Source organism: Micromys minutus (assembly GCF_963924665.1).
Source record: "Micromys minutus genome assembly, chromosome: 6".
Lineage (NCBI taxonomy): Eukaryota > Metazoa > Chordata > Mammalia > Rodentia > Muridae > Micromys > Micromys minutus.
Window position 1 is genome coordinate 51,625,546 of NC_137975.1, and position 17,015 is coordinate 51,642,560.

The window sequence follows — 17,015 nt, forward strand, 5'->3', positions numbered from 1 at the left end:
GCCCATCTGACGAGGTGCTGGGGATTAAACTCAGGGCATGATGCATGCCCAGGAAGTACTCTGGTAATGGAGCTACACCCTCAGCCCTCTTGTGATTTATTCTCATTACACCAAGGATATAAAGGAGACTGGGTTTTGGTCTCTTCCATTTCACTCACTAACTAGGGAAACGCTTTTGTGAGTTTACGGATGGATTTGCTTCCCAGGTGTAGGACTTTCTGAATATGGGGCTGTATAAAGCAACTAAGCTTAAACCAGTCAATCAATCAAATCAATCAATCAATCCATCCATCATCCATCCATCAATCAATCCGTGAACAACAGCTTTTGAAATCTTTGTGGGGATTCTTTTAACATCATTAGTACAGAAAACGCAGTGTGTGTATGTGTGTGTGTGTGTGTGTGTGTGTGTGTGTACACAATATCGATGAGGGGGGAGGAGGGGATGATGAAGGAGGAGAGGGTGAGCGGAGGAGAGGAAAGGGGTGAGAAGTGAGAAAGAGAGCAGGAAGGGACAAGAGAGGAGGAGGGAGGTGGAAATGAGGGTAATGGGAGTAAAGGAAGGGAGGGGCAGAGAAAGAGAGACCGAGAAAGGGAGAGAGAAGGGGGATATGTTTTACACGAAGTTCTAGGACGATAAAATCAGATTTGATTTCGAGGTGCTTTGATTCTAAATCACTTGCAGAGAAAGCTTAAAGACTTAGGCAGAGTACTCCTTCACGCAAACTGAGAGCAAAAGTCGCGGTACACCTGCGTAGGGAACAAGTCTACTCCAGGCAAGCTCAGATCTAACCCAGAGAGGCAAGCTACAAACCAACTGGGTCTAGCGGTCAAGACCTAGTACACAGGTCTCGTCGACACCCTGGAGTCCAAGGGCGCAGGGGTCCGTCCCTTCCTCCGGGGAGCCCTACAAGGGCCGGTTGCAGGGTTGGCCGACTCCCCGCCCCTGCCGCGGTCCACGCCCCAGTCCCCGCCCGTCCCGTCGCGTCCTCTCGACCCTTTTTAAGCGTGGCAGGGCGAAGACCGGGGCATGGTGATCCGGGCCAGAGAGCTAGCCACGCACCCAGCTCTCCGGAGCGCGCGCAACCGAGCACCCAGGCCGCGGTCCCCAGGCAGGCGCTGCGGGCTCCCCGGCTCCCCGTCCCCCTCCGCCCCCCCACCAGGCACTCGGGCGGGCCATGCGCCGGGGCTAGAGCGTAGCCGCCGGCATGCCGCTCCCGCTGCTGCTCGCCGCGCTCTGCCTCGCCGCCTCCCCGGCGCCCGCGCGCGCCTGCCAGCTGCCATCGGAGTGGAGACCCCTGAGCGAAGGCTGCCGAGCCGAGCTGGCAGAGACCATCGTGTATGCCAAGGTGCTGGCGCTGCACCCCGAGGTGCCCGGCCTCTACAACTACCTGCCCTGGCAGTATCAAGCTGGAGAGGGAGGGCTCTTCTACTCCGCCGAGGTGGAGATGCTGTGTGACCAGGCGTGGGGCAGTATGCTGGAGGTGCCCGCCGGCTCCAGGCTCAACCTCACAGGTCTGGGCTACTTCTCCTGCCACTCCCACACGGTGGTCCAGGACTACTCCTATTTCTTCTTTGTAAGGTGAGCCTGCCCTCCCTCTGCGGGCTACCTGCCACAGGTCAGGAGCGCCCCCGGGGGCTCGCTACTCCCCCAAACTAAAACATGCCTTAGGTTCTTTTCATTCTCGCCTTGCTCTTTCCTCTACGAAGATCCTGATCACCCCTTGGCTAAAGATGTTTAAGACAGAGATGCTTTTGGGGTTATATGCACAGACGGGGTTAAAGGCAAAAAGGTCAAAGTGCTTTTGTTTATGAGGCGGGGGTTTTATGTTTTACCCCGGGTGATCTTCCTGCCTCAACCCCTGAGTCCTGGGATTACTAGCTCCTGCCACCACACGCAGCTATTAAGGTGCTTTCCAGTCACCCATTTGACATTTTGAGAAAGATGACCTTTGCAATCAGTTGTTGGGGTTCTTTCTGGCTTCGACCTTCTGGAGTGTAAATTTCCAGCCAGTTCTCGGAGTCCCCTCTCACGCTCCGCCCTACCATCAGTTTCCAGCTGGATAAAAGCGAGAAGCAAATAGTGAGAAACGCTCGCGAAGCACCTGGGAATGTTCCGTCGTTCAATGCACACTCAGGTTCTCCTTTCCTGCCCACCCCATGCTAGAATGCCCCGCCCCCCGCTGCCCAGTAATTCAAATTAGCAGCATTGGGAACCCACTGATGGGAAAGGTAAGGACCCCGGGCCACAACGTTTTGAACAGTGCAGAGGGGCATCAGGCAGGTGGTCCTCACTAATCTTGTGATGTTCCACTACACTTGGCCCGTGATCAATAGCAAATACCAAATTTAGTTTATTTTTATTGACTACTGAATTCAACCTAAATCACAGGTAGAGAACAGTAGGTGGATACCCAAGTTTTGTGGGTTGTTTCTAATTCAATTAAGATGGATCTAGAACAGCTGAGAGAGACAGAGAGAGAGAAAGAGAGACAGAGACAGACGAACGCGCGCGCGCGCGCACACACACACACACACACACAGAGGGAGAAGCATAGGATTTTAGCCAGATTTTAAGATAGTCAGTGGTTCAATCCAAAGGTTTATGATCAGCAATAGTCTCAGTCTGATTAGTTGTAGAACAGCACCGAGGTTCTGACCATGGGCTGAAGTCTCTGCGCCGCGCAGAAGGGGATCTATAGCTGCAGGCCACATGTGCTTTCCATATTGAAGGCAGGCTGGGTTTAGAGTGCATGTTCTGCTTTCTGTTGGCATGAGCTGCTCAGCCAGATTAGGTGGATTTTTTTTAAATTTATTTTTTGTAAATGTCTGGAAAGTACAGTTTCTAAATAAAATCAGCCTGGACTGTGAGGGTGCCTTTTCTTGATACGGAGGAATCTGAGTCGGCCTTTTCATGATTCTTGTTTAGGGAAAACACGGAAAGTCCAGCTACAAAACAACTGGACACCGCTGGATAAAAGCTCAAGGAAAGAGTGGATGGTGTTGGATTTTTGCCTATTGTTATACTCTTTAATCACAACATGGCTCAGTGACCGTGGGGTGGTCAGCCAGTGCTTTCTTCTTTTGAGATGATCTGTTGGCAGAAAGTCACACCATGCTGTGACCGACTGTCTTTTCACAGGGCTGTCTTGCCTCGAAGTAGGCTAATGACTGCGCAAAGCATTTCCCCTCTGGCCTGGCCTCTGCCTCTCGCTCATGAGCCCTGACTGACAGCTGGGACGGAGGGAGGAGTTATTTTGCTCCTGTATACTGAGGCAGATGATTATGGCGGTGCACGGGCAGAGGCTCTTCTCCTCACAGCAAACAGAAAGAAGGAATATAGAAAGGGCCCAAAAGTGTACCCCAAGTGATTTATTTCCTCTGGGTAGATCCAACCTCCAGAAACTTCCCACCCTAGTTGGGTACCAAGGGTGAAACAGAGAGGAAGGGAAACACCTCGAATTCAAACTGGAACACTTAGGTTATAACTCTCACCTCTTTTTTCCCCCCTTTCTCTTTCTAATAAGTATTTTACACTTGAGCATGTGAAAATGTTCACCAGTACTGCATTTGCTCTGTGCCAAGTTCTTCATTATCCTTGTGTGTGTTGGATGCGTGTGTGTTATGTGTGAATGTGGTGCATTTGCTAGAGTGTGTTCACATACAGAGGCCAGAGGAAGATGCTGGACACCTTCCTCTATTTCTCTTCACTTTATTTACCTTGAGATAGGATTTCTCATTAACCTTGAAACTTGACCTTTGGGCTAGTCTGGGCTAGCAGGCTCTCAAGATCTGCCTGTCTCTGTCCCCCAGTGTTGGTGTTACTGGCATGCGCAACCACGGCTGACTTTTTGTGGGGCTCAATGGATTTGGCCTTGGGTCCTCACACTTGATCAGGAAGAGCTCTTACCCAGTGAGTCACGTTTACAGTTTTCCAGTGTAATCCCCAGGATGTGACCTAGAAAGTATATTTTACCACAGTCCTTATAGCAGACAGGAAGAGGATGGCGCTTAAAGGAGAAACTTGTTTCATGTCACAAGCCCAATGTAACAGTGAGGCTTGAGTCCAGGTCACATTACAAGTGCTGCCTATTAACCAGGAAGCAAGGGACACTATGAGGCACAGGAAATAGACAGATAGGTGTGCATACATCTCCCTTCCCTCTTGTCTAGACTCCCTGCTTTAAAAAACCTTAAGCTAGACTCTAGCAGTGGAAAGTGGAAAACAATGAGACATGTTAAGGGTAGTGGCCCCTTCCTGAGAACCGTGCAGGACTTCACAGTGACAGTAGCGAGAGCATCTCTGTCTTTTGTAAACCAGACTGAAGCTGGCCCATTTCCAGTAGCCTCACCTACACCTTTGCTTTGACCCTTCCCCCCCTAGGATGGATGAAAATTACAATCTCTTGCCACATGGAGTCAATTTCCAAGACGCCATCTTTCCAGACACACAGGAGAACAGAAGGATGTTTTCCAGCCTTTTCCAGTTTGCTAACTGTTCCCAAGGGCAGCCCCTGATGACTTTCTCGAGTGACTGGGAGATCCAGGAAGACAACAGGGTAAGAACAGGCTACAGCCTGTGACTTGGCAAAATAAACAGTGTGGTCAGATTGTCTATGAAGATACCGCATCATGACCAAAGGCGCCAAGAATGCTCTTCTAAATTATGTATTACCCCCCTCTCTCCCAGCTTGGCACAGGGCAAATACAGTGCAAATACTGGGGGACATTATTACATGCTCCAAGGGTAAAGTGCATATAAGTAATAGAAGTCAGAAAAAAAGGCAAGAGTTATAACCTAAGTGTTCCAGTTTGAATCTGAGATGTTCCCCTTCTTCCCTGTTTCCATCTTGGTATCCAGCTATGGTGGGAGGCTGTGGAAGTTTCAGAAGATCCGTCTACCTGGAGGAAATAAATCACTTGGGGTATGCCTTTGGGGCTTGTTCCTATATTCCTCATCTATTTCCCATTTGCCCCAAGCCAATGCTGCTCATAGGCATTGGATTCCCAACGGTTAGCACTTGATACGGCATTCTTCACAAAGTAGGAATGAAAGGGGAAGAAGGCACACATGTCGCAGGTTCCCCTTCTTCAAAAGGGAGGCAAAAGTCAAAGCCATACTGCACTCATTTGATTTAAATATGTAAACCTCTTGGCACAGCACTCAAGAGTGTTCAATGTCTGTAAGCCATTATGGCTATTCTTGTGACTGACAGTCTTAGGCTGTAAAGCCTCAGTCTGTGTGGGGTGTTGCATGTCAGATATCTTGTAATGTACATTTCTGATATATGATTCATAACAGTGGCGAAATTACAGTAACAAAGTAGCAACAAAATAATTGTATGGTTGGAGTCACCACAACATAGGAGCTATGTTAAAGGGTCACAGCACAGGGAGGCTGAGAACCGCTCACTTAAGGAATTTTCTTGGAAGAAAAGGAAATAAAAAATACCCTCAGGGCTAATATTTCATGCGTTAAAAAAAAATCTTTATTTTTAGATTTGTTTTGTGTGTGCGTGTGTGAGTATTTTGCCTGGTTGTATGTATGTATACCATATGTGTACCTGGTGCCTGGGGAGGTTAGAAGAGGGTGTTTGATTCCCTGGAAGTGGAGCTTTTGGATGTTTGTGAGCCACCAGGTAGGTCCTGGCACTCTAACCCAGGTCCTCTGGAAGAGCACTTAATCTTAACTGCTGGGCCTCCTCTCTAGGCCCTAGCCTGTGATTTTTAAAGTGATGCTGTCTTCAAAGCTCGCAGGGTAGCCAAAGTGGCTGGGGTTAAGATTTCTCTGAGTATGGAAATATAGAAATCTCCCACTCTGAGCCAATTGCCAGTGAAAGGGAACTTTTAGGGCTCATCACTTTTTCTGAACGATGGCAGTGCCACAATGGCACTGATGAGATAAGGTCAAGACAGGCCTGTGGGCTGCTGGCCCTTCACTTCCTATCCTCTATGCAAAGTAGACTTGAAGTTAAAGGACCGATATCCGAAGACAGGTCTGATATGGCTATCAAATCAAACAGTTCTTTATGGTATAAAGCACCACCTTGGATGCATCTTGTGGCTCCGTTCTTTCTATCATGCACAGAAGGGTTGAGAGGCATGCCATCTTGTCTGGTGGCTTAGCCTAGGGGAGTGCCTGTTCCTATAAACTTCATCATCTTCAGCTCTGGGATCCCTTGCTCTAAGAACCATTGCTCCTATTCTAATGGAGAAGCTGTACCTGTGATGGGCAAGGCTGTCCAGACAAAAGAAGTTACTCATTTGCCTTTTCACATGGTGAGGTTCCTGCTAGAGATCTATTGTATTGACAGCATTCTGGGGAAAAGTCCTCTTCCCCTCCTGTTTTTGTGTACAGACATAGGTGTGTGCTGGTGCCCTTGCCTGCGTGGATGGAGATACATGGAAGCCACAAGACCTCTGGCTTTGGTTTTCAGGCCCGATATTAGTGGCTTTCCTATTGCTGTGCTAAAACATTATGATGGGGCAACTTATAAAAGACAGCATTTAATTAAGCTTATGATTCTAGAGAGTTGGCGTTCACAATGGGCAAGGCAAAGGCATGGTGGTAGAAATGCTATGTGGTATTTCAATCCCAAAGCAGGAGACCAAAAGAACTGGAAATGGTGTCAGACTTTTGAAACCTCAAAGCCCACCCCTGCTGATACACTTTCTCCAACAAAGCCACACCTCTCAATCCTTCTTAGATAGTTCCACCAGCTGGGAACCAAGTATTTGAACACAGGAGCCTGCGGGGGGGGGGGGGGGGAGAATGCTCATTCAAGCCACCCACTCTGTTCCTCTGTATTCTGAGACAAGGGTCTTATTGATGTGGAAGTTACCCAACAGGCCAGGCTGACTGGCTGTCAAGGCCCAGGTGTCCCTGCCACCTCTGCCTCAGCTGTGCTGGGATTAGAGGGATGTGCTATAATACCTAGCTTTTTAGATGTGGGTTCTGGGGGATAAAATTCAGGTCTTCATGTATTCATAAACACTTTGCCAACTGAGATTTCTCTAGTCCTGGTTTCCTCTCTGTGTGTGAGTGTGTGAGTGTGTGTGTGTGTGTGTGAGTGTGTGAGTGTGTGTGTGTGTGTGTGTGAGTGTGTGAGTGTGTGTGTGTGTGTGCGGGTACACGCTTGAACAACTTGCTTTGTCCTCTAGTGACTTGAGGCAGTATCTTTTATCCCTGGAAGTAGAATGGCAATCATCAAACCTGAAATATCTTCCTATCTCTACCCCCGTGAGCCCCACAGTGGGAGCCATGGATCTGCATGACTATGATTGACTTCTTACACTTCTTACACAGGTATTGGAGATTTGAACTCAGGTCCTCATGCTCTTGCAGCAAGCTTTTACCCATGGAGCCATCTCTGAGTCCTTGATTCTCCCTTCACATTTTTATTGTTCCCTGATTCATGGGTGATACATAAGATGTACTCAGGCCTCAGAATTCCAGACTCCAGTCACACCTATTCTACCAGGAACGGAATCAGCTTAGCTTTGGTTTACTTTGTGAGAACTTTGCACACGTATATGACCCACAATAGCAATAGATTTATGTCAAGAGATCAAATATTACTCCACAAAAGCTTAAAACTTTTCAGCTGCATAACTTATTAGCCTTTTGCTCACATGATGAAGCTATTAACATTTGTTTGAAATCAGATTTTCCAACATTAGAATCGGGAGAGGATAGAACCACAAGACCACAGAGAATAGCTTCAGCGTGAAGGCAGATCTGTTGCTGTTGGTCAGAGGCTGATCTCGGGGAGAGAGCTTTTCCCTTTTAGTGACCCTGGCCTCTTAGATAACGGAGTGCGGGGGTGCTGGACATATGGAGGAAGAGTAAATCTGAAGTTTGTGTGTGTGTGTGTGTGTGTCATTCCAGAGTGCTACCTGGTGCACAGTAAATTTAAAAGTTTGATTTAGAGCACTAACAATTCCGCAGATCCTTTTCTTCATTCCATTACTATTCCCCACCCTCTTTGAAAGGTACCACATCAAAGGTCAATGAAAGTGTCTGTCTGTCCATTTGTCTGTCTGTCTGTCTGTCTATCTATTCAGTGTATCTGTGCACATGTGTGTGTGTGTGTGTGTGTGTGTGTGAGAGAGAGAGAGAGAGAGAGAGAGAGAGAGAGAGAGAGAGAGAGAGAGAGAGAGAGAGAGAGAGAGATACCCGCACTCATGCCAGGGTCTCATGATGTGGATTCCCAAGCTGGTCTTGAACTAGGCCAAGCTATACTCAGATTCTCAGTTCTCCCAAGTCAGCATCCTAAGTGCTAGAGTTGAAGGCACGTGCCACGATCCCTATATCTTGGTTCCACAACAAGCACTACAAACACACACACACACACACAACCCTCAGAAAAACACATACAAAATTTAACTTAGAATCATATTTACTTTAAAAAAGTCTATTGTGAACCTTCAGTCTTTCTCTGTAGTGTGGAGTGAATCATATGGTTGTGTTGTGTGATTCAAATGGTGTATGTGGACGAAGAGCTTCAGAAAAAGTTACAAGCAGTTCCTTCCTTTCTTCCAAAACAAACCAAAGCAAACCATAAGTGAAAACTGAAAAGAAAACAAGCAACAGCAGGTGCCTTTTCTATGGACAGGCTGGTCTCTAGGTGTCATCCTCCCAGAGCACGCTTGCCTTTGATCTCAGACATACCTGTTTTCTCACAACTTCCTGACAGTTCAGAATTGTTCAGATCACCTGTCCTCCAAGTGGGAATAAATGCTGGGCTGGGAGGCTTTTGTGAATGAGAATCCACTAATCCCTGACATGCTTGGAGAGCAAGCAGCCCCGGACTTTGTTGTTCTTCTGTGTCTTATGTGTAGCGTAGGTGTGTAGCGAGCTCTTACACATCTTGCTGATACTGTTGCTCTCCAAGCTTTCTTGAAGCCTGGACAGGTGACCTAGACTCCAGTCATGAAGGACTAAGGGGATCTGGAGGTCAAGGGATTGGATAGTAGGGAAATCTTGCACGGGGATACTTTTGTGCCACACACTCATGGTGCCATACCATTCTACTGGAGCTGAGGGAGCAGAACCCTCCTCACTCTGGTTTCTTCCAAGCACTTGGCTTTTTAAATACCCCATCTACCCCTTAGTTCTTAGAGACACAATCTTGCTTTTAAGAGTTGCCAAGACATCGGGAGTGTAACTAAGTGTTCAGCTCCTCTCCACTGGTGTCATGGTGCTAATGGCACTTGAGGGGATGTCTTTGGCAATCAGTCTTTACTGGCAGGATTCTCTACACTCCAGCCAAGAATATTTTTCCTTTCTCCCCCCCCCCCCGCCCTCACTTGGATGAGTGTAACAGTCAAAACAGAAGTTGGATATTTTCCCTTCTCTGCCGGTACTAGCTCCTAGGACCTAGTCTGACCTTACTTACATCAGTCTGTCATAAAATGTCATGGGATTAAAATAAAACCTGTGAAGGTCAAACTGCCCCCACGTTCTTCTTTCCTTGTTTGGAGTGGGGAAGGAGCTGTCTCACAGAAGGAATATAAACTCTTCATCGGATCCGGATGGCTCTGTGTCAGGAAGAATGACCCTGGGCAGGCTCCTCCATTTTTTTTTTTTTTTTTTTTTTTTTTTTTTGTAGCTGAAGTGTTCTCATCTAAAAACTGAGACCCACAGAAGCAAAACTTGCTGTGCTGGGTATGTATCCAGTGCCTTTTGTAAATGATGACCATCATGACTGTAGTCATCTCAAAGTTTTTCAATACTGCATTTTTATAATTTAAAAAAAAAAAAACAAACTTTCTGGGGCTGGAGGGATTGCTCAATGGTTAGGAGCACATACTCCTTTTGCAGAGAACCAGAGCTCAGTTCCCAGAAGCCATGTCAGACCTGAGAGCCACCTGTTACCCCAACTCCAGGGAAGTGAGTACTTTATGACACATTACACACACTCACACGCACACACGTAACTCAAGAAAGCTTCCTGCAGGGCTGGAGAGATGGCTCAGTGGTTAAGAGCACTGACTGCTCTTCCAGAGGTCCTGAGTTCAAATCCCAGAAACCACATGGTGGCTCACTGCCACTTGAAATGAGACCTGATGCTCTCTTCTGATGTGTCTGAAGACAGCTACAGTGTACTCATATACATAAAGTAAATAAATCTTTAAAGAAAGCTTCCTGTTACCCCACCCCCATCCACCAGGTAACTCCTAAGACTTACTGGGACTGGTGACTGCTAATCCCAACCCAACTCTCTTGATTGATGAGAATATGTATTAGTCAGGTTTCACTGCTGGGAAGAGACACTATGAACAAGGCAATTCTCATAAGGACAACATTTAACTGGGGCTGGCTTCCAGGTTCAGAGGTGCAGTCCATTGTCATCAAGGTGGGAACATGGCAGCATCCAGGCAGACATGGTGCAGGAGGAGCTGAGAGTTCTCCATCTTCATCTGAAGGCTGCTAGGAGAAGACTGGCTTTGAGATAGCTAGGGTGAAGGTTTTAAAGCCCACACCCACAGTGACACACTTGTGTCACTCCAACAAGGCCACACCTACTCCAACAAGGACACACCTCCTTATAGCTTCCTGGGCTGAGCATATACAAATCATCACAGAACAGTAGAGGACTGGGAATGAATAAATAACTATTCACATTTTCTTCCGTTCAGCAGCATTTAATAACTTCTGGGCAGGAGCACTTTGAAAACGTATGTTAATTGAATTGCAAAGAGACAACACATTCATGTGGTATCAGCAGATCTCCCTCTCCAACGTTAGCTCCCCAGTCCTCACCTACCCCACAAACAGCCATGACTCTTAGTTTCTTGTGCAAACATTCAATCTGTGTTTTGATGCTGCAAAGCCGGTTCAGCGTGTATTATTTCCTGTTGCCTTTGATAGGCCAGTGGAGCACCGAGTACACTTACCTATGAATTGCTTTATTCACATATAGATTTTGAGGCTCTTTCCATATCTGGAGATGTGTCAAATGGCTGCACAATATTCCACTGTGTGGATATAACATGATATGTCACATTTAGTGGAGCCTACTGCTATCGGGGTTTTGAATCATTTCTAATACAACATCATTACAAATAGTGCTGACATCAATATATATAACTAATCTGCAGGACTCAGTATTGGATCTAATCCTTAGTAACTATTTCGGTACCTCCCATAATGCAGCTACTGTGTGAGATGCTAAAGTTTCAATGCATAGCAGAATCCAAAGGCCCTGATATATAGCCTTATAGTCCTAGTTAACAACAGAAACAATCGAAAGACCATATTGATCAAAATATTTTAAGCAAAAGACTATTGCACAATGTTAAATGGAAATAATCCTTCCAACTTAAGAAATTAAGCAACTCAGGGTCCTTTCCTGGAACAGAGGGGAGGGAAAACCTTCTCAGATGAACAGATACAAGCTGAGATAGGACCTAAAGTGTAGAGAGGAATTCAAGTCAACGTGGGTTCCAGCTGTTCAGAGATAGAAGAAAATGCACAACAGCCCTGTGGTGGTAGGGCACGTGAGCGAGAAGAGCCTTGTAGTGCAGCAAAGGGTATGAGTTACAGCAGGAGCCAGACCATGCTGGGCTTGATAGATCTTAAGAGGATCCAGACTTTGTTCCAGTAGTGGTGGTAAATCTTTGACTTCTTGAATGGAAGGGTAAAGAGAGATCAAGCAGACAGGAGTGGGACCTGTGGCTGCGGGGGTTAGAATGATTCCCTGTGGTGCATCTGAGTGTAATTGAGGTGATGTGAAGGTTCTGGACCAATGTTGGGCTAGGCTAGAAACAGCAGCAATGATCAAATGTGAGAGATACTTGGGATTAAAAAATTAGTCTTTTTCTTTGTCTCAGAAGAGTGGCGGTAAATTCTCACCCTGTCCTGACAGGGCTCCAAGATTGGCTGTGGGCATTTACAATTTGCCTTTTCTAGAAATTTTCTTTCTTTGGAGGGTGACTCAGATTCTAAGCACCTGAGCTGTGATCACATTTTTCACTCATAGAAATCTTATGCATTATGACAGATGCCCTTGTAGCTCTTGTCTGATATGTATCTGGTTTATTCCTACAATCCCAAGCAGGGTTTCTATGTATAGTCCTGGTTGTCTAGAAACTTGCTCTATAGGCTAGACTGGTTTCGAACTCAGACATCCATCTGCCTCTGCTTGGGAATGTCATGGGTTTTTGGAACTTGCAACACAGCCATACCTTCTAATTCTTCCCCTGAAGTTCTATCAACCAGGGACCAAATATTCAAATACATAACCTTGGAGGGGCGATTCTTATTCAAGTCACTGTGGTTTCTCTCAGGGCATTCTAATTAGTAAAATGTAAAGCATGTATGCATGACAGAGTTCCATGGAGTCACCTGTCACTGAGAGAGGCACTGCAGGACATACAACTTTGTCAGTTCTCTCTCTCTCTCTCTCTCTCTCTCTCTCTCTCTCTCTCTCTCTCTCACTCACTCTCTCTCTCTTCATCTCCTTCCCCAAAGTAGTAGTTTAGGCTTGTCTTTTTAAAAACATATTCACATAAATTTTGGAAATATCTTGATGATATACAAAAGAAATCCAGAGGCTGTAAGATGGCTCAGCAGTTTGAGCTCTCTTGGCTCTTCCAGAGGATCAGAACACCCACACTGGACAGCTCCCAACTGCCTACAACTCCAGTTCCAGAGGCTTCAAATGCTGTGTTTGCCTCTTAGCACCTGAATGCTTATATACACACAAACACACACACACACACACACACACACACACACACACACACACACACACTCACAGCCCCCCTCACACATGAGAGAGTTAGGGAGACAGACACAGACAGAGAGACAGACAAAGTGACAGGAAGTTGGGGCAGAGATAGAGAGATAAGCAAATAATAATAACATAAGAATAAATAATAACATCTTTAAAAAATTTGATTTGCATTTTACATTATTGCATCGAATTTACAGATCAATTTGCAAAGAACTAACAAACTAACAATACTAAACCTCCCACTCCGTGAACCATGTATATTACATTATCTTTGTTTCTGGAAGGTTCGACTTCTTTACTTAATGCTTTGTAATTTTCAGCATATGTATTCGATAGGCACTTGATTTATATTTCTGCCTTTTATATTTGGTGCTGTTGTCTCAGACACTGCATTAGTTATTTCTTCAGTGCCATGAGCAGCTGAAGGTGTGTGTGAGATTTAATTTGCCCCCAAGATTGAGGGGGTTTTAGTCCATTGTGGCAGCGAAGGGATGATGGTGGTGGTGGTGTGTACGTGGTGGTGGTGTGTGTGTGTTGTTGTTGTTGGTATGTGTGTGGTGTGTGGTGGTGGTGGTGATGATGATGATGTGTATGTGTGTATGTATTGTGTGTGGTGCTGGTGGTGTGTGTGTGTGTGTGTGTGTGTGTAAGATGGTGTTGTGGTGGTGTGTGTGTGTTGTGTGGGTGGTAGTGGTGTGAATGTGGTGGTGTGTGTGTTTGTGTGTTTATTTGTGTGTGTTTGTGTGTTTATTTGTGTGTGTTTGTGTGTTTATTTGTGTGTGTGTGTAATGGTGTGTGTGTGTGTGGTGGGTGTGGTAACTGGTAACAGTTTATGTAGCAAGTGCTTTAGCCTCTGTGCTATTTGACCAGCCCAAGAGGTGCCGTGTTAAACCTTTATGGCTAACCTAAGGAACACAACTCAGTTTTGTGTATTAATCTTACAACTGACAACATATTGAATGCACCAAATTCTAAAGGAATCAGTAGATTCCTTGCTAATTTCTAATGTAAATAATCATGTTGCCAATAGGGTACAGTTTTAATTCTCCCTTCAAATGTCTTTTATCTCTCTTTAAAATCCTCCTGCACTGGCTAAGACCTTTAGTGTGAGCATGCATGGGAATGGTGAGAACACACAGTGTGCTTTAAATATGATAACTACAATTTTTTAGATGTCCTTAATCGATTAGAGAAGTTATCTTCTATTAGTTTGTGGATAGTTTTAAAAATATTCCTAAAAACATTTTTACTGTGCATGTAGACAGCATGCATGGTACTGGTTATAGAAGAACTCTTGTAAGCACACACGCTGAGCACATTTGTACCCATCAGTTATCTGCCTCCCCATCTCTCCGCAGTTTTTTGCTTGTCTTCTTTTTCCCCACAGAGAGTTCATTTCTACTTTCCTGTCATGCTTGCATACATACATGCATACATACATACATACATACATACATACATACACACATACATACATGCTTATATGCAGCACTATAAAAAAGTAGGAACCACAAATAAGAGAAAATTTGTTTGTCTTCCTGAGAATAGCCTAATTCATTTGACAAGATGATCTCCAGTAGCACCCATTTTCCTGCAAGTGACATAATTTTACTTTTCATTGTGGCTAAAAGAATTCTACAATGCATATGTAGTTAGGGAGAGTGACACAATGTAGTGAATTTGTCAGGTGTTCTTTCAGCATCTATTGGGAGATCATGAGTCACTCCTTTTAGCCTGTTAGGACAGTAAATGCTCAAGCAGAGGGGACAGTCTCTCAACAAATTCCCTGAGAAACCTGAAGTCTCTTGAATGAACTTTTACTATTCCTGTATGAAAACCCATCAGTTTATCATGTGTTTGGGATTTCTTTTTGTTCTTTCTCTCTCCACATACTTTCCCTCTCTTTTTCTGATGTGTGTGTGTGTGTGTGTGTGTGTGTTCGAGTATATGTTCTTTACAGCACCTGGGGGTCAGAGTGTCTGTTGTCTTCTGCCATGCTCTACATTATTCCCTTGTATAATGTATAATCAGCCAGCAAGCTCCGGTGATCCCAATGTTGGGGTTACAGATGCTTGTGTGGCCATACACGGGTTTTTATGTGAGTGAGAGCTACTGATTCAAAGTTGGGTTCTCATGCTTGGATAGTAAACACCCTGACACACCAAGTAAGTTCTTCAGTTCTACACTTTTAAAAACTGTGTGTGAATTTGCAAAATGACACGCAGAAAGCATTGGGTCAGATTGCATAGATCCACAGGTTCTTGGCTACCTTATTTAAGAAATTATTTAATATCAATGTCAGTTTTATCTGCAAAGTCTAGAGTATTGGGAAAGCTCAAACATACAGTGGCAGTGTTCTGAAAGTGCTGACTTTTGGTGACAGCTCAAATGTTATTACTGGCAACAACAGATACAGCCCCGGTTTTCTTTGTCATGGCAGGCTTGCTTTATTCATTCTTTAGGGAAGTTGAGCCAATAGAGTTTCCCTTGAGGCAAATATAGTTTGCCACTCATTCTTTCAAGTAAAACCAGTATTTTTGTGAACAAAACAAAGCAAAACAACCCCAAACAAGCAAACAAACAAGCAAACACCCCTCTACCTTGGCGCAAAGCTTTGTCAGGTGAGCACTTGACCTTGAGACACCACTGTACGGAGAAGCCTCAGGCCTGCAAGCACTGCTGCTTCACACAGAATGCTCAAAGTGTTGTATTCTGACCTTTAGAAAAATGAATATATATTTTTTACTCTTTCATCAAAGACTTGAAGGAGAACAAGTTCATTTTCTTACTAGCACAGTATGGTGAAGAATACAGGTAGAATTTGGTGTGCCTTGGTCTAGGCGAAGTGGGGAATAGTCTGACTTGCCCACGTTATTGTAACACTGTTCAGAAGCGATATTGTAGAGACTGGAGAGGGACTCAGTAGTTAAGTGTGTTATTGTTCTTCAGGATCAATGTTTGGTTCCCAGCACCCATGTCTGCCTCACAGTCACTTGCAGAGCTGGCTGCGGGGGACTTGGTGCCCTCTTCTGGGGTCCTTGGGTACCTGTACTTGTGGCACACAGACACAGACAGACAGACAGACAGACAAAAACATACACACACACACACACACACACACACACACACACACACTCACATACACTCAAACAATACAAATAAATCTTCAAAAGCCAACATGGTGAGAAAGACAAATGATATATTGATATCACTTAAAATATTTTTTCCTAAAATACAAAGCTCTGTTTCAGTGTGAAACCTGAGATACTTTCTTTTCAATAACTCTTTCTATTTCTGTGTGAAAATTCATCTGCTTATCTTGTGCTTAGGATGTTTTTATTTTCCCTATTTTTGTTTTTAACCTGACACATGATTTTTGGTTTTTTGGAGACAGGGTCTCACACTCTGTAACCCGGACTGGCTTGGAACTCACTGTGTAGCCCAGGGTGACCCCAAACTGCTGACTTTACTGGAACAAGCACCATGCCAAGTTCAGAAAATAGTTTTGATCTCATGGGCCACCAAAAAACCATGACTTTTGACCTCATGGTCCCCAGGACTCTGCAAACTTTTAGATTTGCTGCCCAGACCAGGTGGTGGAGGGCAACCAAAGAGCAGGCAGTAGCTCCATCTGCGTGACCGGGAGCCAGCAGTTTTTAATGGTCTTAGTGGTTCTCAACCTTCCTAAGGCTCTGTACCTTTAATACAGTTTGGCATGGTGTGGTGATCCCACAACCATAAAATTATTTCATTGCTACTTCATAACTGTAAGTTTGCTACTGTTATGAATCCTCATGTAAATATCTGATACACAAGATCTCTGATATGTGACCCCTGTAAAAAGGTTGAAAACCCCTGGACACAGACAGGCACGTGGGGCTTCAATGTGGGTCTTAGAAGTCACAAGATCTGGAGGTTAATGCTGGACTTGAAATGGCTTCAGTGGCTGGTCTTTTCATTCGGAACAGTGGGAAATGGGAAGGCAGGTCGAGTGTGGTGTGGGAGGGATAAATTATGAGACCTGATCCAACCACTAGTGGAGTTCTTATGCAAGTCAATTCACCACAATGGATCATCTATGCCCAGCACAAAATCAATGTTAAGTTCAACATACATTTTATTCATTGAAATTAAATAATTCTCAATGCTGGAAGATAACAGACGCTGTTCCTTGATGGGTCTGTGCACATTGAACATTGACCGTATTTTAAAGGGGTATGTGGGTGTGCAGAGACTGGATTGAAATGGAGATGGGCTTCTTTGTGGCAAGAGCCT

At 45.1% G+C, this 17,015-nt stretch overlaps 1 protein-coding gene across 1 annotated transcript in view; it reads left to right on the top strand.

Annotated features, from left to right (window-relative positions):
* Positions 1-1,023: 1,023 nt before the first annotated feature.
* Positions 1,024-17,015, top strand: part of CCDC3 (coiled-coil domain containing 3) — an 89,243-nt gene continuing 73,251 nt past the window's right edge. Inside the window, exons 1-2 of the mRNA XM_080917718.1 lie at positions 1,024-1,582; positions 4,385-4,559. Coding sequence (XP_080773844.1) covers positions 1,209-1,582; positions 4,385-4,559 — 549 coding nt within the window. The 5' untranslated portion in view covers positions 1,024-1,208. The remainder of the gene's footprint in view (positions 1,583-4,384; positions 4,560-17,015) is intronic.